Source organism: Doryrhamphus excisus, chromosome 13, assembly GCF_030265055.1.
Source record: "Doryrhamphus excisus isolate RoL2022-K1 chromosome 13, RoL_Dexc_1.0, whole genome shotgun sequence".
Taxonomy (NCBI): domain Eukaryota; kingdom Metazoa; phylum Chordata; class Actinopteri; order Syngnathiformes; family Syngnathidae; genus Doryrhamphus; species Doryrhamphus excisus.
The window spans coordinates 13636415-13655462 of NC_080478.1; the positions used below are offsets into that span (position 1 = coordinate 13636415).

The following is a 19048-nucleotide window of genomic DNA, read 5'->3' on the forward strand; positions in this document are numbered from 1 at the left end:
GCTGTGAGTTACCTCTCGTCTTGGCCTGCATTTTAAACCAGTTTATTTTTGCCAAGCTTATGAGTGTAGAGCTTGGATATGGGAATACCCAAGAACAGTGGTTCTCAACCTGATGGTCGGGACCCAAAAGTGGATCACGGAGCTGTTTTCAGTGGGTCTTTGCTTGGGGAAAAAAATTATGTAATGACCCAATGCCTGTGAATGCACCTCACATTCTTATCTGAACTGTTTTATTGCGACACCGCCATGAGGTGCATGTAATGCTTCTGGGCGACGATGGCAAGCTTGAGAACATAAGAGGAGACTGTCTGCCCAACACACAGCTGCAGATAACTGCTGGAGAATAGCATACCATAAGAGCATCTCAGCGTTGCATTTTGCTTGGTGCACAAAACAGTTACTTAAGAGAAGTTAGCTAGCTAGCCCAAGAGCCTCTAAAGTTGAACGCCTTTTTAGCAATGTTACCGATTGTACAATTACACCGCCTCTCAGCTCATCCGTGACCCTGAACAGTATAAGTGTTGACTTCATTGCCGAGTAATTTTGCAAAGTTGCCGTTTAGTTTATAAAATATAACTTCATTAATTTTAGGAAAGGTCTTAAATTATTTATTCTCAGGGAATTTAATCAATCCCAACTGAACTGTTCGGGTTGTTTTAGAAGACTTTTTGCCTCTCATCTGAGCAGGCTTCATCATGCTCATTCATGCTCAAAGACTAGATAGGACAGCTCGAGTTTGAGCAGATGGTGTCGGACCCAAATATTACTTCTCTAAGGTAGAAAGAGGCACGGCCCAACCAAGAATGTTAACAGTCTGTAAGATTCAGTAGAGTGAGGCCTCTGCACCACCTCTAATTTATCCCCTCAAGCTAGAGCTGTCCTATCTACAGTAGTCGTTGAGCATGAACTGATGAAGGTGAAATGTCTTCTAAGAACAGTCCTGGTGCGACTGATTCAATACCCAGAAAATACAATGACCTGGATGAATAAAATGTATAAACAAATGATGCTTTCAGAGGCACACTATTTGTGACATTGACAAAGGCAGAAAGTCAGGTAATATGTTAGAAATGCGTTCCTCTGTTTACAAACACGTGTAAAGTGGTTAGGTTTTCAAATGCAGTTTGGCATGGTAGTCCATCCCTCGAGAAGGAAGGGCACACTTTACAGTATCAGGAGTAATGCCATCCACGCCGCCTTATTACGTCTGCCCCTGTGCCTGTGTATGTGATCCCAGTCAACTTAGGGGCAGGGAAAGGTCACACAGCCTCCTCTCTTGGCCCAGCCAGCCAGAACATTTAAGCTCCGCCAAGCAGTAATTATTAATGAAGAGACCTGAACAAATGGACAGGAAATGCAGAGCTATTGATTGGGCTTGACTGCCTTGCTCTGAGCCGTGCAAGCTGGCGCCAGCCTGGTGGCCTGTGGTTTCCTATGGCCGCTGTCTGCAGCGAAGGGCCAGCCAAGGTGTGAAACCATGCAGGCCGCTGTTGGCAACTGTCAGTCACAGCCAGGCCGTACCTGAAGGAGAAAAATCAGGAATACACGTGAATATGGAAGATGCAGAAGTACATTAGATCCTTGTGCACAATGCATGTAATGGATGCACCCAAAAAAATGTGTATTTCTGATATGCTCACATGCTTATTAAATTTTAAAGTGTAAAAGGTGTAAGAACACAAGACTAATGAATTATAAAGATAAACTAATTGAGTCACAGTCTAGCCTTTAGCCCTGTTGTCAGTCTACACTTCCATCCACTGTAGCACTGCATCCATCTCCCTCTGAAGCAGTTAGCACTGGTAGGCTGCTTAAAAGTAAAAGTGTGGTTGTAGATAATTATTTACCGAAACATCACCAGGTTTCAGATTATAACATTATCTCAAAAGTCCTCATTATTAAGGTGCAATTTATGACAAAGTGTCGCGTAGTTTTTTGCATCTTGCAATGCATTGATGTACCTTAGGAGGCAGTCATGCTTTACCAGCTCAATTCCAAGCTTCCTGTGAAACTGATGTTTACATCCACTATGTGTGTTTTTCCCAACCTACTGGTAACTCACTGAAACCTTAATGTAGAGTACTAGTCCAGAGTATGCTTTCATTTGCTCACATTAAAACCAAAGCCCTTCAAGACTGGTGGATAAAGTACAAAATGAAGGACTATTGCAGTAAAAGGGGTTCCTGATTAGGTTGTTCTGCATCTACATCCTCTCCTGTTTGGATTTCCTCTGCCATCATGTCTTCTTGGCTACAGCATGTGCCAGGGAAGGCCTCAGGCAATGCATGAAATATTTATTCTCGCCGGGAGGAGACATGAGGAAAGTTACCTGAAAAGTTAAAGGAACTAAAGAAGGAAGGTAGCAGGGGCACAGCTAGAATGGTAAATACTTACAAAACAAAACTTTTTTCCCCAAACAAATGGCCTGGACTTAGTTTCACTGCCACTATGCGCTCATAGAGCCTGAGACCCTTTGCGTGGTGCTGAAGCACCCTTAATCTTTAACCTATCTTTAAATTTAAAAACTGATAGCATTAGATTAATTACAATGCATGTGTTTGATCCTCAAGCAAAATGTAACTTGAGAAACAGCAAGCAGACGTCATGTTTTGGAATTGGAATTCTCCACCCCTCCAAACTGGTAGATAATACCTCCTTTGTTTTTAACATCATTAGCACTCTGTAGACATGAAAAAAACATGCCTTTCTTCAAAACTTAAGAAGCCAAAAACTTACCACTTCCACACTAGATGGGAGAGCCAGCACTCTATCATGTCAGATATGCCATGGCATGGCAAATATTCAATATTTGCATATTTACAAATAGTCTGTAGAAATATGGTAAATACAAGTAAATGTACACTTTATACAAAAGAGCCCAGACAGTGCAATAATTTGGTGAATTATCTTTTTACAGACAGTTGAGGTATTGTAGAGCTGCATGGCATGTGGAATGAATGATGTCATGAAGCATTTACTGTGTGAATGGAACTACAGGAGTCTTTTAGAGAATGAGCTCCGCTTTGTTTGTTTGTCCAGTATCCAGTGCTAAAACACAAACCTGAACGCCTGATGTCACTTCCTGTCCGGAATACGTTTATTGCAAACACACACAAGCGTGAGTTGTATTTTGTCTGAATTGGCTTATATTCTCGAGTATGTCTACTACAGTATGTTAGTTAATACAAGTGTAATGGTGACTATAGGGGTGCTATTTCATGTATATAGGGCTGTAATGTTACAAACTGACAGACATCACACATGTCGACAGCTAAGTGATAGTCTTAAGGGTGAAGCACGGATGCATATCTTTGGTTAAGACAGTTGATGTACATGTTTCAGTGTTATAGGAATACATTTAATTGGGAAAAAATGTGCAGGATTAGACAAGGTTGCGCACAATGGTTGGTGCGTCGGCGTGATCACAAAGGAAAATCTAAATATTAAGGACAAGTCAGTATGTGTAATGAGCAGTTAAATATTCATGACATTCTCCATGGGTGCACTTGCGAATGCCCCCTCAGTAAACACCCCTACAGAAATATGACCATGTATTTGACAGTGATGGATCGGAGTCGTTCTCATGTGATGGCAGCAGAATGGCTGTGCGCCCAGCTTGGCCCAGACGAGCATATTGACTAAAAATTGACACTCTAACGAGCTCTTTCCTGAGTTAAGTGCCGCACGCCATCGCCTGGCTGACCCCGGGCCGTGCTTCCTCACGCACAGGCCGCACTCACACGGATGGCTGACACATCAGACTGCCATGGAGACAGCTCATTAGTTCACTAATGAGAAGCACATCAGCTACACGTTGTCTTGTTAGATCATCGCTCTATCGACATATTTGTAGTCGAGACAGAACATTGCCTGCTAGAGTGTGCATGAAATAGACAATGATGATTCTGTGTGGTTTTATACTCATGTCACTGAACACTTTGGTCATCAGAGGAAACCAGTTTTAATAATGGCTGCAGCCATTTCCTACAGTCTGGAGTATGGTTTCCTTTCTTCAACCTATTGTTCCTCCTGTTAAGAGTTTCACCTGTCATTTCAAATATCCATCCATTTTCACATATAGACAAACCATTCACACTCACATTCATACCTATGGAAACCAATTAACCTAACATGCATGTTTTCGGAATGTGGGAGGAAACCTGAGTACCTGGATAAAACCCACGCATGCACGGGGAGAACATGCAAACTCCACACAGAGATGCCCATGAAGCGGAGGTCATTTCAAATAGATATTGCTAAAATGGGCTTTTGCAAACATACACATGCACTCTTATTTTTCATGAGATTACATGTTTTCACATTGTTTATTACTCTGAACATTAAAAGTTAATATCACCCTCCAAATAATAGACCTCACATGCATAGTTAGTACATGCTTTTGCCACTTGAGGGCGCTTTTTCCCACACACGATGCAAAACAGCTTTTTTGTTCAAGAACTATATAATCCACTTAATTTAACACGTAAAATGACATGAATCACAAATATACTTATCATTCGCAATTCATAACATTTGAAACAAGGCTCATGTCAGTCAGTGTGACGACCCAGAGAAACATTTATGGACACAGGAGGCGGGAAAAGCAAGTCACCAAGGTTTATTGATGTACATTGGTATGAAAAATACTGGCACTGCATTTACTTGTTCTATATAACGGATACAAAAAAATGCCCGTATTTTTCTTCCCGCAGCCATCCGGAAGTGACACATCGGGCGCGCTCACTGTGACGTCACGCGAGAACACACAGGAATCGCGCAAGAGAGTGAGTGGGGGAACATTGTCAACAACGGTAGCAACCGTTATCTTCAAATAAAGCTTGGTGACATTCGGTAGACATGTCCAATACAATGCTAACAACCCGAATGGATGGCACGCACTCATGAAGGTGAGCTTTACCTAGCTGGCTCGTCGTCAAAACTAGCAACCGCAGTACAGTTAGGTGGGTTTGTTCAACTAAAATTCGTCGCCAATATACCAGTTTAAAAACAATAAATACGTCACGTGGTTATGAAATACCCTTCCATCCGCGCTGCTGCTGCTTTAGCTAATGTTTTGGTTCAAGGGGTTACCAAGGCGAAAGAATGCGGAAGTGGTGTGGCTAATGAGCGGCGGCTAGCTCAGCTGACACTGATTGACGTATTTGCGTCATATCATCTGGGCTACAGTGACACGTGACGTGATGACACGCTACGTGCTGTGTCATGACGGTAGCGTTGTAACAACACGGACCAGTTTATGGCTATCTGATGACATGACTCTACCACGTTGTCATCGCTGTCAGTGTGAGCAAAATAATATACAGTACAGGTATAAGCAAACACCTCGTTCTTTCCCATTTCTTCCATCACCAACAGAATCTGAAATTGCTATAAAGACGAGGACAGTTCATGAGAGATGTAGATTAGTTTAAAAATCACATCTGGAAACATTTTACAGGTGAGTCTAAACAACAGTGCTTGTCAGTCAAGAGTTAAAACTAAGTGATGCAATGAATACATTTTATTGATATCATACAATAGTATTTTTTTCTGTTTAGGCTATGAATTCCTCTGAGTATGGGGAAGCTTCAGATGAAACAATGCTTGAAAAAGGTAAGTTGAGCGTCTGTTCAAATCTATTTTTAATGTAAAAATAATTTATGACAGAAGTTCCTTAAGGGTGTCATATAGGACTGAGCATTTTTTCTGTTTAATATGAATTTATTAATTTATTTTATTGCTCAAAGTCAGGGTGTGTTCACACTTGTCATTTTTGTGTGATTAAAATGGAGTTGAGTACATTAACTCTGCTAGTACAGTTAACATGGTTAAATGTGAACGCAGTCCAGACCAGACATGTGGACTGAGCCCAACTAAGAGATGGGTCTTGGTTCTGCAAGCGGACTCTAGTCCTGAGTGAGGCAAGTGTGAACGCTGATGGCACCAACACTGCAAAGCACCGGATATGATGTCACCAAATGCGATCGTAACCATGCGATGCATAGCAACACCCAACCGAAACCTGAGTGATAATCATCATAACAAAATAAGAGTTAAATGTTTGTCAGGAAGCGTAAATCCAATAGTTATACATAAAGGGTAGCATCAGGCTATATGTAAGGTCTTAAAATGTCCCAATATATAAATATGTCCATATATATTACTCTTTTAAACGCATATTGTTTTGAGAAAGTCATGCAAAGTAAAGTAAGGTAGAACACTTTACTGTAGTGACCCCACCAACTAGCCGGAACTACTTTTTTAACACCAAAAACCGACAACTCTGCTAACAGGACGAAGTGGGGGGACTTTTAATGCAGTACACTGCTGATGGGGATGTCATACAACTTCATGTAAAAACAAATCCAAACTATCGCTTTCACAATTCACTTTTTTCCCAATATGACAGAACATAAAGCATAAATGATTATGTGCTTTTTGGCAGAACACAAGCATGTTAAAAAATGTAAGGAGGAGACTGAGGACTTTGTCGTATGTGAGGCACCGGGAAAGTGTGGCGGCGGATCTCCTGGGGCCAATGAAGCCGGTAAACGGACCTCTGCAGAAATGGAGCATGACACTGAGCAGTACTCATGCAGCAAGCGAGTCAGAATCACAGGAGAGGTGAGTTTTTCATTCAACTGCTCAAGTTGTTGAGGCCTATTATTTAAAAAAAAGTAGGCTAATACTCCAATCTAAACTGCTAAAAACTAAAGAATTTGACTAACCATTACCCAGATTATTTTCCTGTTTCGAAAATATAAGCAAGCATGACTGCGCAGAAAAAAGGCAAGCTCTCAAGGTCTGAAGTTTACACTTTTTATTTGGTTTATTGTAATTTACTATCTAGATGAGGCGGCACTTGGCAGATGACAGCAGTAGACATGAGCCTCTATGTCTCAGCACGAATGGAGAGAAGAGGGACAACATCCATGGGAAATCCAGAGTTTCTTATAGAAAGCCTCTCTTCAGTATCTCCCACAGGATATCAGAGAAGAAGAACACACCAAGTTTAGATCATCGGGCTGGCTTCTTCTCATCCTCGCTTCTAAGTTCAGAAGGAAATGGCTTATTGGAGGCTTTGCCAAGCCTTGACTGTTCAGGCCAAGCGTGGTCAAAAGACTCTAACCTTTATCCTCTGATTGAGAAAATGTTTTTCATTCTCAATAGCCTCAGTTCCAGCATGACTCAGTTGCATAGCAAAGTGGACCTGTTAAGTCTGGAAGTCTTGAGGATAAAGAAGCAGATCAAACCAGTGGAGATGGTGGCAGACTTCCAGCCTCCTCCAGAGTATCTGCTAACAAGCGAGGAGTTGACTTCTTTAACCGAAAACATATCCAGCGCTGGGGAGCTTGGGTGCCGTTTACTGGTTCATCTATTCCCTGAGCTGTTCAAAGCCAGGGAGTGCTCCCATGACTGTGTGACAAGCAAGAGATCACTGGAGTCTCTACATCTGCAGCTGATCCGTAACTACGTAGAGGCATGCTATCCATCGGTCAGGAACCTCGATGTTTGGCAGGGAGAGTGTCTCCCTCAGATCAATGACTTTTTTAATCGTTTCTGGGCTCAGAGGGACATGGAGAGTGCTAGACTCTTAAGGAAGCAGACAATGGTTGCAGAAGATATAATAGCAGAGCATCCCCAAACCTATCGTTTCATAAACGAACAAGGCCGTGAGGAGCACATCTCTCAAGTGACCCAGCAGAGCACCTTGGTTGGGCCTTTAAATGACCAAACAACAGAGGAGCTGGATGAGCTCGCATCTCCTGAAGACTTGGTCATTTTCCTTATGCATCGACTCTTCCCTGAGCTTTTTGAAGAGGGTACTAAAGTGCCAGAAGGCTCGAATTGTTTAAACAGTGTTGGCCAGCTGATTCTAGACTCAGACAGGATGGAAATCATTAAAAAGTATATGGAAACTAATTTTCCTGATGTGCCTGAGGAGAGCTGGCTTCAGGTATGCATTCAGCATATGGAGGATGCACTCGATGGCCCTCACAGCAATGGCAATGGAAGTGAGCCCGACAACAACATTGACGAGAGTTATGACCTGGCCAGCATTCCTGAAGAAGGTTCTGTCTTGAAAGTTCGTGAGATGTGTGACAATGAAAGGACCTCACGAAAGGCCAAAAAGTCGCTGCTATCGCCTATTGATTTTGACAATATGGAGATTCCTTTACCAAACTTTACTGTTCCACAGGAGTTCCTCTTGTCCAAAGAACAGCTGAAGTACAACTATGAATGTAGCTTGTCAATCGGGAACTTCGCCTCCCGTCTGCTGGTTCTCATGTTCCCTGAGCTCTTCACCCACGAGAACACTCGGAAGCAGTACAACTGCAGCGGTTCTCTCGGGAAAAAGCAGCTTGATCCCCTTCGCGTGAACCTGGTCCGTCACTATGTGCAGCTTGTCTACCCACGAGCAAGGAATGATCGAGTGTGGATGTTAGAGTTTGTGGGAAAACTTGATGAGAGGTGTCGTAGACGAGACACTGAACAGAGAAGATCCTACCTGCAGCATCGCAAAGTGTATGGTCAAGATGCAGAACAGGATTTTCTCCTGAACCAGCTCCAGGAGGATCCAGAAATTCCCTCATTGCCACCTGAGAAAAGCAGTAAAGACTTTTGCAAAATTCCTCTGGATGAACTGACTGTATCTAAGCCCGACTTCCCAGTTCCTTCAGCTTACCTGCTCTCAGATGCAGAGGTCCGGGAAATAGTCCAGCAGAGTCTTTCTGTTGGAAACTTTGCCGCAAGACTGTTGGTGCGCCTCTTCCCAGAGCTCTTCACACAGGAGAACCTGCGGCTGCAGTACAACCATTCAGGGGCCTGCAACAAGAAGCAGCTGGACCCAATGCGCCTCAGACTCATCCGTCACTACGTGGAAACAGTGTATCCTGTGGAGAAGATGGAGGAGGTGTGGCACTACGAATGTGTGCCAAGCATCGATGAGCGCTGCCGGCGCCCCAATCGGAAAAAGTGTGACATTCTGAAGAAGGCCAAGAGGTCAAACACTGTGTTGTAGGCACAGCACTCCCCACCACCAGACAAATACTTTAGCATTGCACAGCAAATAAGCTCAAATTTTACAAAACTGTCCTTTTTAGGATGAAGCCAACCTGTCATGTGTTTCTTCAATTCTTATTCCCACTTTGGCTACAGATGTATATGACTTGTACTATTATTGTTAAATATAAAGAGTTTCAAAAGCTATTTAAAAAGCCAAAAGTGTTGTAGATTGTCTAACATAATTGTTGTCGCCTTCAGCAATTAACAATATATATCAGTTCATGCCATAGTTTTCTATATGAACAGAAATTAATTGAAAATATGTGATGTAGTATTAACATTACAGTTGCTGATGCATTGTGTCACCTCTGTTTTAATAGCAGTTTGCTTATATTAAGCCTTCTTATGGATGTTTATATTATAGAAAATTTAACATAGTAGATGAGCACTTATTCTAATAAAATGACATTTATGGGTTGTTACATGTTAATTGCTGCTTACCATTTGTAAATCTTATTTGGTTTTTACATTGGGCGGCAGTACCAACTATTGCATTAAAAGTGTCAGTTTTAATAGTTTAGCATTTCCATCAACATTTGTAAAAACACAAATCAGGTTCCTTAATCCAAGTGATGCAAAGTTCCAGAATATCCAAACATCTTTATTGGATAGCAGGGAAATGATATCTCTCACCACCATTTTTCATGTGTAAAACCACATTATTTCTGGACACTTTGATGATACCATACCATGTCATTGTATTGTTGCAGTAACTGGCTGACAGTATTGCAATCCAAATATTCCTTCTGTACTTCAAGGCTTAAAGGCCTGATCCTGAGGTAACTCTATAAACTTCCAGCGCCTTAACGAAACTTTAATTTTTTCCGCATTGTTGGATTCACCCAGAACCTTTTTGAGGATGACTCTTTTTAGAGTAACGGTCTTGGCATCTTGGTTCTCTGACATCACCAGGTCCAAAGTGTCCCCGACTCTCACCTGAGAGTACATAACAACAGTCAGGGCAAAGAGAAAACATACATGAAAGGTATCAACAGGTTGACTCATTATTTGTAATCGCACTCACTGTTTTACTTTTCTTGATGAGCTTTTGTCCGTTTAGTCTGAGATTGTTGCTGTAGAAGCTGTCTTCAATTTTGCTGTTGTAAAAATGCACATATAAAGGTAATACATAATGACAATACATTTTGACACATGCAGCTAAATAAGGTACAAACACCTCACAGTATAATGTAGTGCAGTGCTACAACCCCAATTATAAACAAAATCTGGCAGTGGGAATAAAAACTGAAATGTGAAATGGGTGGTGCCACCATTGTAAAGGTGTATCTAGTGTTGTGGTCAGACATAGTTTGACTTACTTGCGTGCTATGTCCAGGCCAGCTCGCAAAATGACATCATAGCGGAAGGACTGTACATATTTCTCAATGTCTTTATAGTCTTTTGGTACATTTGGATCCTCATCCATTTCATCGTCATAATCACTACTCTCAGGGTCCCTCTCCTCTTCCTCTTCTTCGTGTATTGGCTTAGCAGCGCTTTTCTTTTTGTTGCTTTTGAACCTCAGCTGATGGATAGACCACCTTCTGACAGCATCCCTGCTACAGAGAGTCGGCCTTGTGCAGCCCAATGTGGAATACGTGGAGCAGCCCCACAGTTGCCGAGTATGAATGGTTCTAGGACACCATTCAGCCTGTGCAGGTCCATAACCGGCAGCCAGAAGGTGGCGTGGGTTCAGCCTTCCGAGCTGTCTCATGGCAAGGACCTGGACCACCAAATTGTGCATGCTGGAACTCCGCACAGTGACTGCAACACAAAGTGGGGGAAGCATGATCAACTGACTGTGACTGTCTCAGTTTGTGTACTTCCATATTTAACACAACATAATCACACAGACATACAGCAAAATGCAGTGCACCGTCAGTAGCTGGATGTTGCACTCAGCAAGCCTCAAATAGTAAGTTTAGCAGAAGGACAAACTCAAGTGGTTGCAATTCACAACAAAAAGAGAGAAGAATGTGAAGTCGATAAATATTGCGATAGTCATTTTGTCATGAATTTTAAGACAGCAATACACTGTCAAAATAGTCAAGTCTTACACTGTCAGGAACCTAATACAGTGTATATAGTATACATTAGGCCTATCAAAACATTTTCCCACTGAGGGCCGCATACTGAAAAATACACGGATGGATTTTTCAATGTCATAAAAATATTACAAAAACAACTATAAGTGTTTAAAGACAATGTTTTGTTATTAGTATCAAAATCCCTGCATTTTCTCTTTACATTGTTTAAACTGGTTTGTTAGCCCCGCCTCTTCCGCTACATAGCCAAGATGGCGTGCTGCATTTTGCCATATTATTTCTCTCACTGAAGTATCCCAACTGAGATGCAGCTAACGGCTGTGGCAGTAATTAATTGTTTTGTTGCTTTACAGTAGCCCTTTTAAGTGCTCCCACGTTTAACGTAGACATTTTGTTGCCGTGACTACAGTAGTGTCGTATTAGAAAACAATTAAAATGTCATTAAAATCTACCACGAACAAACGTATATGCGATGCGTACGGAGTGCATAGTATGCATTTATGTGTATATGTTTGGTAGTTGGTAGCTAATTTGACTCGCTGTTTATCTACGCCGGGCTCTCAGCTAACTGTTAACGCGCAACTATTTTTACAGACTGGTCCTCCTTAACGCATCATTAAAAAAAACACCCTCACGCCATAAATATTTCTTTAATGGCGGTAAAATGAAATCTACGGTAATACTCACCAATGACACAACCTCTCATATCCTGCTTCAGTCTTTCGTCGCCTCTTACTGTTACTTGTGTTTTAACAGCAGCTGCCCCCTATCGGTTAGGAGGCTATATTTCCACATAACTACTAAATGCAATTATTAATATTTTTAAAGGGCTTTCTCTATAAAACTTGCCATTGGCATATACAAATGTTTTAGGATGGATGATATTAAATAACACTGTTACAATTTTCTAATTTATAGTAAGAGTAAATAAAATAATATAAAGTAAATATAAAGTCCAATATCACAGAACAGTTCTTGAGCCAGCTCCTGTTGCACATTTAATTAAGATAAAAGACACATAGCCTTGCTCCCACATTTATTGCAGATATTATTTACCAGCATATGATTAAAATGGTTACATTTTTGGAGGAGATAATCATATTTTATTCAGTCAGTTCAATAATATGACAACAATCATTTTGTAACCTTGTCAAATAAGATTAGATTTGTACTGTTTTATGGTTATTAGTTGCATGTTGTACCATATATCAGCTTGAATAATGCATAATGAATTTACGTCAACATTCATCTTCAGTCCAATTCATAAAATCCAATGTAAATTCAAGTGCATGATACTGGTTTCACTACATTGTGGAAATTATACATTTATTATTTTCTAGAATACACACAATTTTCACCTGTTAGATGTTGTAAAAAGGAACCAATATTACAAAATTTATATGGTGTATAAGTGTGTAAACATAAGTGGATTTTTGCATCAACTGTACTTGAAAGGGCTACCATATTACTGCATACGCTACATATTTGATATACTACATGATGTATGCTGGTGGTGGTTCATATTTAGGTTTTATGCTTCTTAACACACAAATGTTCAGACAATCATGCAATCATGAGCATTGGTCATTTTTTGCAGCTCAATGCACACTTGAGTTTGGTTTTTTGATGGTGATCACAGTTGTGACCTTTTCATGGTATGGTAAATTTAAATGTAAACATGTCCTTGTCTTGTCTGACCTCAACATTCATGTAGGTGATCATATTACAGTTTTTAATCATGGCCCCCAAAAACGTTACTCTTCTTGTGTGTAAACCTTGTTCAAATTCAATGATTATAATCAAATGAGACACATTCACGTGATTCCTAAATCTACTGTAAGCAATTATGTGAGTGACAAAAATCACACAATTTCCTAAAACAGCAACCAAACCTAGTATGTAAATCAAATCAGACACTATACATTGAGTAAGGGTGTCATGAGATCTTGTGGCGTGGCGAAGCTGTAGTAATTCTACATTTGATCAACTTTACTTAAAGATTTGTCAGATCAACCCTCATAGATCTTCGGACTTGTCTGCACCCTTAATAACCGAGCAATTAAAATGTCACTCATTGCATTTGGCTAAGCACTCACTATGAAGTACCGGCGATCAGTGGTTCCGTTTAATAACACACCTCATACATAGAATAGGAAGAAGAAGGTAGAGCTTGGACGCAATGCTCTAGTCACCCCACTGCATCACACCCATGTTGTCCAAAGTGTAGCGCAAGGGCCATTTGTGGATTGTGGCTTAAATAAAATAAACAAAAAACCCACCAAAAGTGGAAATTAGAGCAAAAAGGCACACTGTAACTAGGAAAAGCTAAAATGTTAATACTAATAAATAATAAAAATAAAGTCAAGATTTGTCTATCAATGTATGTATAATGTATGTATATGTATACAGCCCTGACATGAATACACAAAAACAGTGCGCTATATTATTATGATTATTATTATGCAGTATATTATCATAATAGTGGTTATTTGGTCTCAAAAAATGTTACAATAATATTTAGAATATTTGTGGGACAATAAACATTTCAGAACGCACCTGCATTGTTTTTTATAATAATAATAATAATAATAATAATAATAATAATAATAATAATAATAATAATAATAATAATAATAATAATAATAATAATAATAATAATAATAATAATAATAATAATAATAATAATAATTACCCCGCCTGCTTCCCACTGCTCGCACCGGGGCTTGAACACAGAACATTCCTGAAATGACACATTTTAAACTGACATAACAGACTATTTCATGTTTATTGTTTGGCATAAATAGTATTATATGATATGATATGCATTAGTGTAACTAGCCGACTTGACATATTTGGTGTTTTTGTGATTATTGCTGTGGTTGAAATTCCTAACTTGACTCTTCCGATACTTTTGTCACCGATATTTTTTAATGACAGATATTTAAATCTGTCCATCGCTTCAGTCCAGCTCCTGCCAGGCAACTACACTGCCACTTTTACATGTAATCTCTCTACAGTATTTTAAAAGCTATGGCAATGATATGCAATGTTAACAGTCTCCGCCCACTAGCAGGTTTCACATGTCACTAAGTCACGCTTATTGCTTTGGTCATTCACACATTCATTTGCATTTGTTTGAGAAATGACAACACATAAATTAGTGTATCATGCTACAGATAAAGTTCCTGTCAGATGTGCTCATCATGGACATGAATGTCATATCAATTTTTATTTTATTTTTTGTTTTTGAATTGTTCTTTTTCCAAGGTGGTTAAATTAGACAACATTCAACTTCAATGATTTTTGAAGACAAATGTGAATTAATTTCAGTTTGTCCAATTTACATAGGGTCGGAATTACATATGTATATAGTCATCCAAGTCTATATAAATTTTGACCCTGTGTAAATTTTTGAAAATTCTAAATACATTCAAACTTGGTTTTGTTTTTAAAAATGTTGTAGATTCATGTTGTATAATCATTCCACTAACAGCTCATATAGATAATTAAGCTCCCAAAATGAATATGACACTGTGTCCCATGATGAGATTGAGTAAATGTCTGACTAGAGCTGTATGCTCATGTGTTCTTTCAGTGCAGTCATAGTGACGTTTCCACACAGGAGCCGTTTCGATGGAAAGACCTGTGATTGTGACAATTCTCGCTGCAATGGACAATAAGCACCGGGTAGCACAATGCATCGTCATAGTCCGGGGGCTCTTCATCATCTGTGGTGAGGCGCTCCGACAGACATCGTGTGTTTTCGCTGGGGCTCTCCTGGTCGTCCAAGCTACCGCTTCTCCAAAAGCAGCTTCGTTGTGATCCATAGCGTCGGGCCAGAGAGAACCTGCTGCCACTGAAGGGGATTCGGGAGCTGGCTCCTGTACAAATGCTGAGGGCGCTTCTGGAGAACACTGAAGAGCAACTGATGGCTCTGTGGCAGCGCTCACAATTCTGACGAATTCCACTAAAGTTGGAGGGGCACTGGGCTAAGTCCATGAGGCCTGCCTCTGAGTAACTGGGCACCAACTGCTGGTTGGAGCGAATGTGCCACTCCAACTCTGTGCTATCGATGGTGTTTACACGAGGGATACGTCTCCAATATGGGCGATCATCACACGGCGTCACTGGGATGTAATCATGTCCAAAGAGTTTCTCAACACGATAGTGGACATATGCGGTGCGGTACTCCGTGAAGACTCGTAGAGGCCATGAGAAGGTGAGGAATGAAGCAAACCAGAAGACGTAATGAGACAGATACCAAGGGTGGTGCTCCGGGTCGGAGAGAGCCATGATGTATTCCTTGAGCTCGATGTTTTTCAGGTGCATGCCCTCCCGGGCTTCCATGTAGTCATCAAGGCCCTCGTTGTCAGTGAAAAACCTGGCGCGTTGAGTAAGGTAGGAATTTTCAGACTCGACGTTGGCAAAACTAAAACACTTAGTGAAGCGCATCTTTGTGAGGGCGGACTTCTCCAAATTGAGGAGCTGTTTGGAGACGTCTTTGACTCCGCAGTGACTGTAGTCGAATTCCGCTTCGGCGACATGAGTGTTGACTCGTTCGTGGTAAACCTGGGTGCTGGTGTACGCATCGCCATTGCGATAGCGCGTGACCTGGCGGGTGCGACGCACATAGTGGTAGCTGATAGCCTTCCACCAGATGCACGGCTTGGCTTGCTGCATTCGCTGGATTCGCTCATAAATCCCCTCCACGTCTACTTTGTGCTGCAGCTCATTCTTGGCGTGGCAGTGCCAGCACTCCACCAGGTAGACCAAGTAGAGCATGCCCAGTAAGGCAAGAGGAATGTATATGTAGCCATCAGAGCAGGGACTGTCATGGTACATCATGGATTTCCCTTTGAATGCGCTGTCAAATGTGAGGCGGGTCACCTCTGTGACATGACACCAAACCATCGCCCCCATGCAGCCGTACATGAGAACGGACAGGAGAAGACATTTCCAGAAACTCTCCCGACACAACGACTTGCTCAGCGATTGCTTGAGAGGTCTTTGCTGAAGAAGGAAAAATAGAGAAAACGATCATTAAAAACCTCCTTGTTCTCACTCCATAATGTGGCTGTCAGGTGTAGTTTTACTCTGTGCTACTTTAATTTGACATTGTTTAACTTGTTTTTCTACTTCTATTACGCTTCATGATGTTAAAATGTTACTTAAAACATTGCTTGTACAGAAACAAATGAATTCACTTGATATTCATTTCTATGACAAACTTTTGTGTTTGACTTTTGTGTTTCACCGAGCAGGCAGCCATCTTTCTGTTTTGTGTCACAATGTTGGGGACCACAAATGGACACTAAGCAGTTATAACACTATAATCTGACACATTTACATCTGTATAATTAGCAGATGTTCATTAATATGCATTGTCCCTAATTAATAAATAAATGGCTACACGGGAGAGGTGGGTTCGATTCCCAGCTCGGCATCTGTTTGCATGATCTCCCCATGCATGCATGGGTTTTCTCCGGGTACTCCGTTTTTTTCCCACATTCCAAAAACATGCTAGGTTAATTGGCGACTCCAAATTGTCCATAGGTATGAATGTGAGTGTGAATGGTTGTTTGTCTATATGTGCCCTGTGATTGGCTGGCGACCAGTCCAGGGTGTACCCCGCCTCTCGCCCAAAGACAGCTAGCATGCCTGCAACCCTAGTTTTGTGGCGTAGTTTTGTGTTACGCCTTTTCTTATTAGGAGGTTTGCTGTTACGATGTTTCAAGTCTCAAAAATATTAACGTAAAACATGTTTTTCTAGTTTGACGTACATAAAACAATTATCAAATGATGAATGAATGGAATAAATAAACATTGAAGATTACTTTTACCTTCATTGAAAAAGTGATTGTAGACAAAGACACAATGTGGCAGTGAGATCAAGCGCTTTCAGAACATTGGAGGTGGAAAAGGAACACCACCTCCAGGCTAGCATATGTTACCGATAGTAGTTTCATATATTGTATGTTTTTCTCAATTAGGAGTTAAACAGAATTGGCCCTTAAAGGGGAAAATGGCTGTCACTCACTCATGGCTCGTGCACATGCATATGCTCATAATGTGCACGCACATACACACAATTAGCTGCCATGGCTGAGCAGGAAGAATGCTAGCACCCCCATTGTGGTGCCTAACCATTACAGACAGCATCTTTTATTGTGGTATTATCTGGGTACAAGTAAACCTGTAGAACCTTCTGTATGCATGTATTTGGACTGGGAGTGGGAGTACCCACTCAAACATGGGGCAACATACAAACTCAACACAGAAATTTGTTTTTTTTAATAAAAATGTTTGCTCTTTTTGTCTTGTTACTGTGTGCCATGAAATGTATTGCTTTTGTAACCCTAACATTTGACTCTCATAGCTTGGAAACCTGCAGCCTTCTGAGCTGCTACATTAAAGGAAATAGAAATAAGACTCCTAGTGTATGTATGGTATTCTATGACATTATGTGCTTGGGTGAGGTGTTAAGTCGTCATACCTGTAGACGTTTTATTGTTCTGACAAAAAAAACACATTCCTATATCAGTACAGTATCTCATGCTGTGCACCAATGCACTGCAGCATGCATGTTTGGAAATGATACCTCCTCTCTGGTGTCCTCTTCAAACACAGTCGTGGTGCTGCTTTCACTGGCAGCCGACGCCGGAGGGGACATGATGCTGATTAGCTATTGACGATAATGACAGGGCGTGGAAATGCCTCGCTAAGACCACCTAGACGCTTCAAGGAGGTGAAGAAAAAATCCAAAAACGTGTGGAAAAACGCATTCTGGACACAAATAACAGGATGCGGTGTCTTGAAGATGGATACGCGAGTCTAGGAAAGCCCGCATCCCACCTCCCTCCCCGTTTCCGGTGTGCAGCAGTAAGACGGAATCAGAGAATATTTACACATACTTGTTATTCCAAAGACAGCATGAACATTGGTTCTGTTTGCAGAAACATGAGGCGTCGTGTGGGGTTTATGGAGACTTGTCACGGCGGCTGTCCGTGGCACTTGGAGGGGGTGCAGGAAGCAGGCACACGGTAAGGGTGAGCGAGTCCATCCTAATGTCGATAGTGTCGATACCAAAAGTCGAGACAGTATCAACTGATACTACAGTGATGTGGTTGTTGTTTTTCAGTTCTCTTCTGTACTTATTTTCACAAATATAAATGTTTCCAGTAATTACTGTGACACAAGGTAGGGTTAAATCTGTTTCTTCCTGCTCCTTTTTTGGATTTTGCGCCAACTAACCATTATTGTCACTATTATATTGTCTTATAGGGATACAAAATATTGTTAAATTGTTCATAATTAAGTGTATGAATTTTCTTTTCTGTTTCCCTCTGCATTGTATTTCCATTATAATAAATTGGACGCAAAATAGCAAAATCATTCAATGAGCTTGTAGGATTGGTATCTGTATCGTCATACCTGCCTTTTCATGCGCTTGGTATCGGATTGATACCAAACTTTTTAGTATCGCCCAGCCATAGTACACAGAAGAGACTGTTGCTTAAATCACTTAAAGGGAAAGTCCACCCCAAAATTGTACCCCTAATTGATGAGTTTGTCATATTTGCCATAGTAAATGTGTTTTTAAAATGTGTATTGTTGTGAGCACTAGCGCAGGGAACAATAATAGATGCATTTATTTTGTTAAGAATCATCTTCATCAGAAGCTGAATGTGTGACATGTTAATGGATCATTTGGTATCATTTCTTCATACATGTCTGACCATACAGGTAGAAATTAATTTCTTTTGGTGGCATGGTACATACTATTAATATAGTATGTAGTTGTATTAATGCTATTGTACAAACTAACACATTTGAACCAAGTTTATTCAGGAAGGAAGAGTTGCATCTTTTTCTGCCATTGTGGTAAAAGCAGTACTGTATATATTCCTGTTGGTCTCATTTTCAATATTCAGATATTA

At 40.8% G+C, this 19048-nt stretch overlaps 3 protein-coding genes across 6 annotated transcripts; 1 reads left to right on the forward strand and 2 right to left on the reverse strand.

Moving 5' to 3' along the window:
* Positions 1–4736: 4736 nt before the first annotated feature.
* bend3 (BEN domain containing 3) lies at positions 4737–9777 on the forward strand. Of its 3 annotated transcripts, XM_058090558.1 has the most exons (5): positions 4737–4907; positions 5377–5458; positions 5559–5613; positions 6446–6624; positions 6851–9777. In XM_058090558.1, the coding sequence occupies exons 3-5, from the start codon at positions 5562–5564 to the stop codon at positions 9020–9022; spliced, it is 2403 nt and encodes an 800-aa protein (XP_057946541.1). In that variant the 5' UTR covers positions 4737–4907; positions 5377–5458; positions 5559–5561; the 3' UTR covers positions 9023–9777. The 3 variants fall into 3 exon arrangements, with proteins under 3 accessions (XP_057946541.1, XP_057946540.1, XP_057946542.1); XM_058090557.1 differs by lacking the exon at positions 5377–5458 and having other exon boundaries at positions 4738–4907; positions 6851–9776; XM_058090559.1 differs by lacking the exon at positions 4737–4907 and having other exon boundaries at positions 4930–5458.
* On the reverse strand, positions 6815–11903 carry mtres1 (mitochondrial transcription rescue factor 1). Its single transcript, XM_058090567.1, has 6 exons — positions 11799–11903; positions 10386–10830; positions 10091–10163; positions 8687–10002; positions 8510–8600; positions 6815–8409 (listed from the first exon to the last, which is right to left on the reverse strand). The coding sequence occupies exons 1-4, from the start codon at positions 11815–11817 to the stop codon at positions 9820–9822; spliced, it is 720 nt and encodes a 239-aa protein (XP_057946550.1). The 5' UTR covers positions 11818–11903; the 3' UTR covers positions 6815–8409; positions 8510–8600; positions 8687–9819.
* A 201-nt stretch (positions 11904–12104) lies between these two features.
* Positions 12105–18161, reverse strand: tmem151bb (transmembrane protein 151Bb). 2 transcript variants are annotated; one of them, XM_058090563.1, is made up of 2 exons: positions 17710–18161; positions 12105–16121 (listed from the first exon to the last, which is right to left on the reverse strand). In XM_058090563.1, the coding sequence occupies exons 1-2, from the start codon at positions 17779–17781 to the stop codon at positions 14712–14714; spliced, it is 1482 nt and encodes a 493-aa protein (XP_057946546.1). In that variant the 5' UTR covers positions 17782–18161; the 3' UTR covers positions 12105–14711. The 2 variants fall into 2 exon arrangements, with proteins under 2 accessions (XP_057946546.1, XP_057946547.1); XM_058090564.1 differs by having other exon boundaries at positions 18023–18118.
* Positions 18162–19048: the final 887 nt, after the last annotated feature.

Excerpts from the sequence above, each read along its gene's own strand:
- tmem151bb (XM_058090563.1), bottom strand. The coding sequence starts at position 17,781 with ATGTCCCCTCCGGCGTCGGCTGCCAGTGAAAGCAGCACCACGACTGTG. Across the intron at positions 16,122-17,709 it reads AAGAGGACACCAGAGAGGAG|CAAAGACCTCTCAAGCAATC; the intron begins GTATCATTTCCA and ends TTCCTTCTTCAG.
- mtres1 (XM_058090567.1), bottom strand. Across the intron at positions 10,164-10,385 it reads GGCCTGGACATAGCACGCAA|CAAAATTGAAGACAGCTTCT; the intron begins GTAAGTCAAACT and ends TTTTTACAACAG. Across the intron at positions 10,003-10,090 it reads TCATCAAGAAAAGTAAAACA|GTGAGAGTCGGGGACACTTT; the intron begins GTGAGTGCGATT and ends ATGTACTCTCAG.
- bend3 (XM_058090557.1), top strand. Across the intron at positions 5,614-6,445 it reads TGAAACAATGCTTGAAAAAG|AACACAAGCATGTTAAAAAA; the intron begins GTAAGTTGAGCG and ends GCTTTTTGGCAG. Across the intron at positions 6,625-6,850 it reads GAGTCAGAATCACAGGAGAG|ATGAGGCGGCACTTGGCAGA; the intron begins GTGAGTTTTTCA and ends TTTACTATCTAG.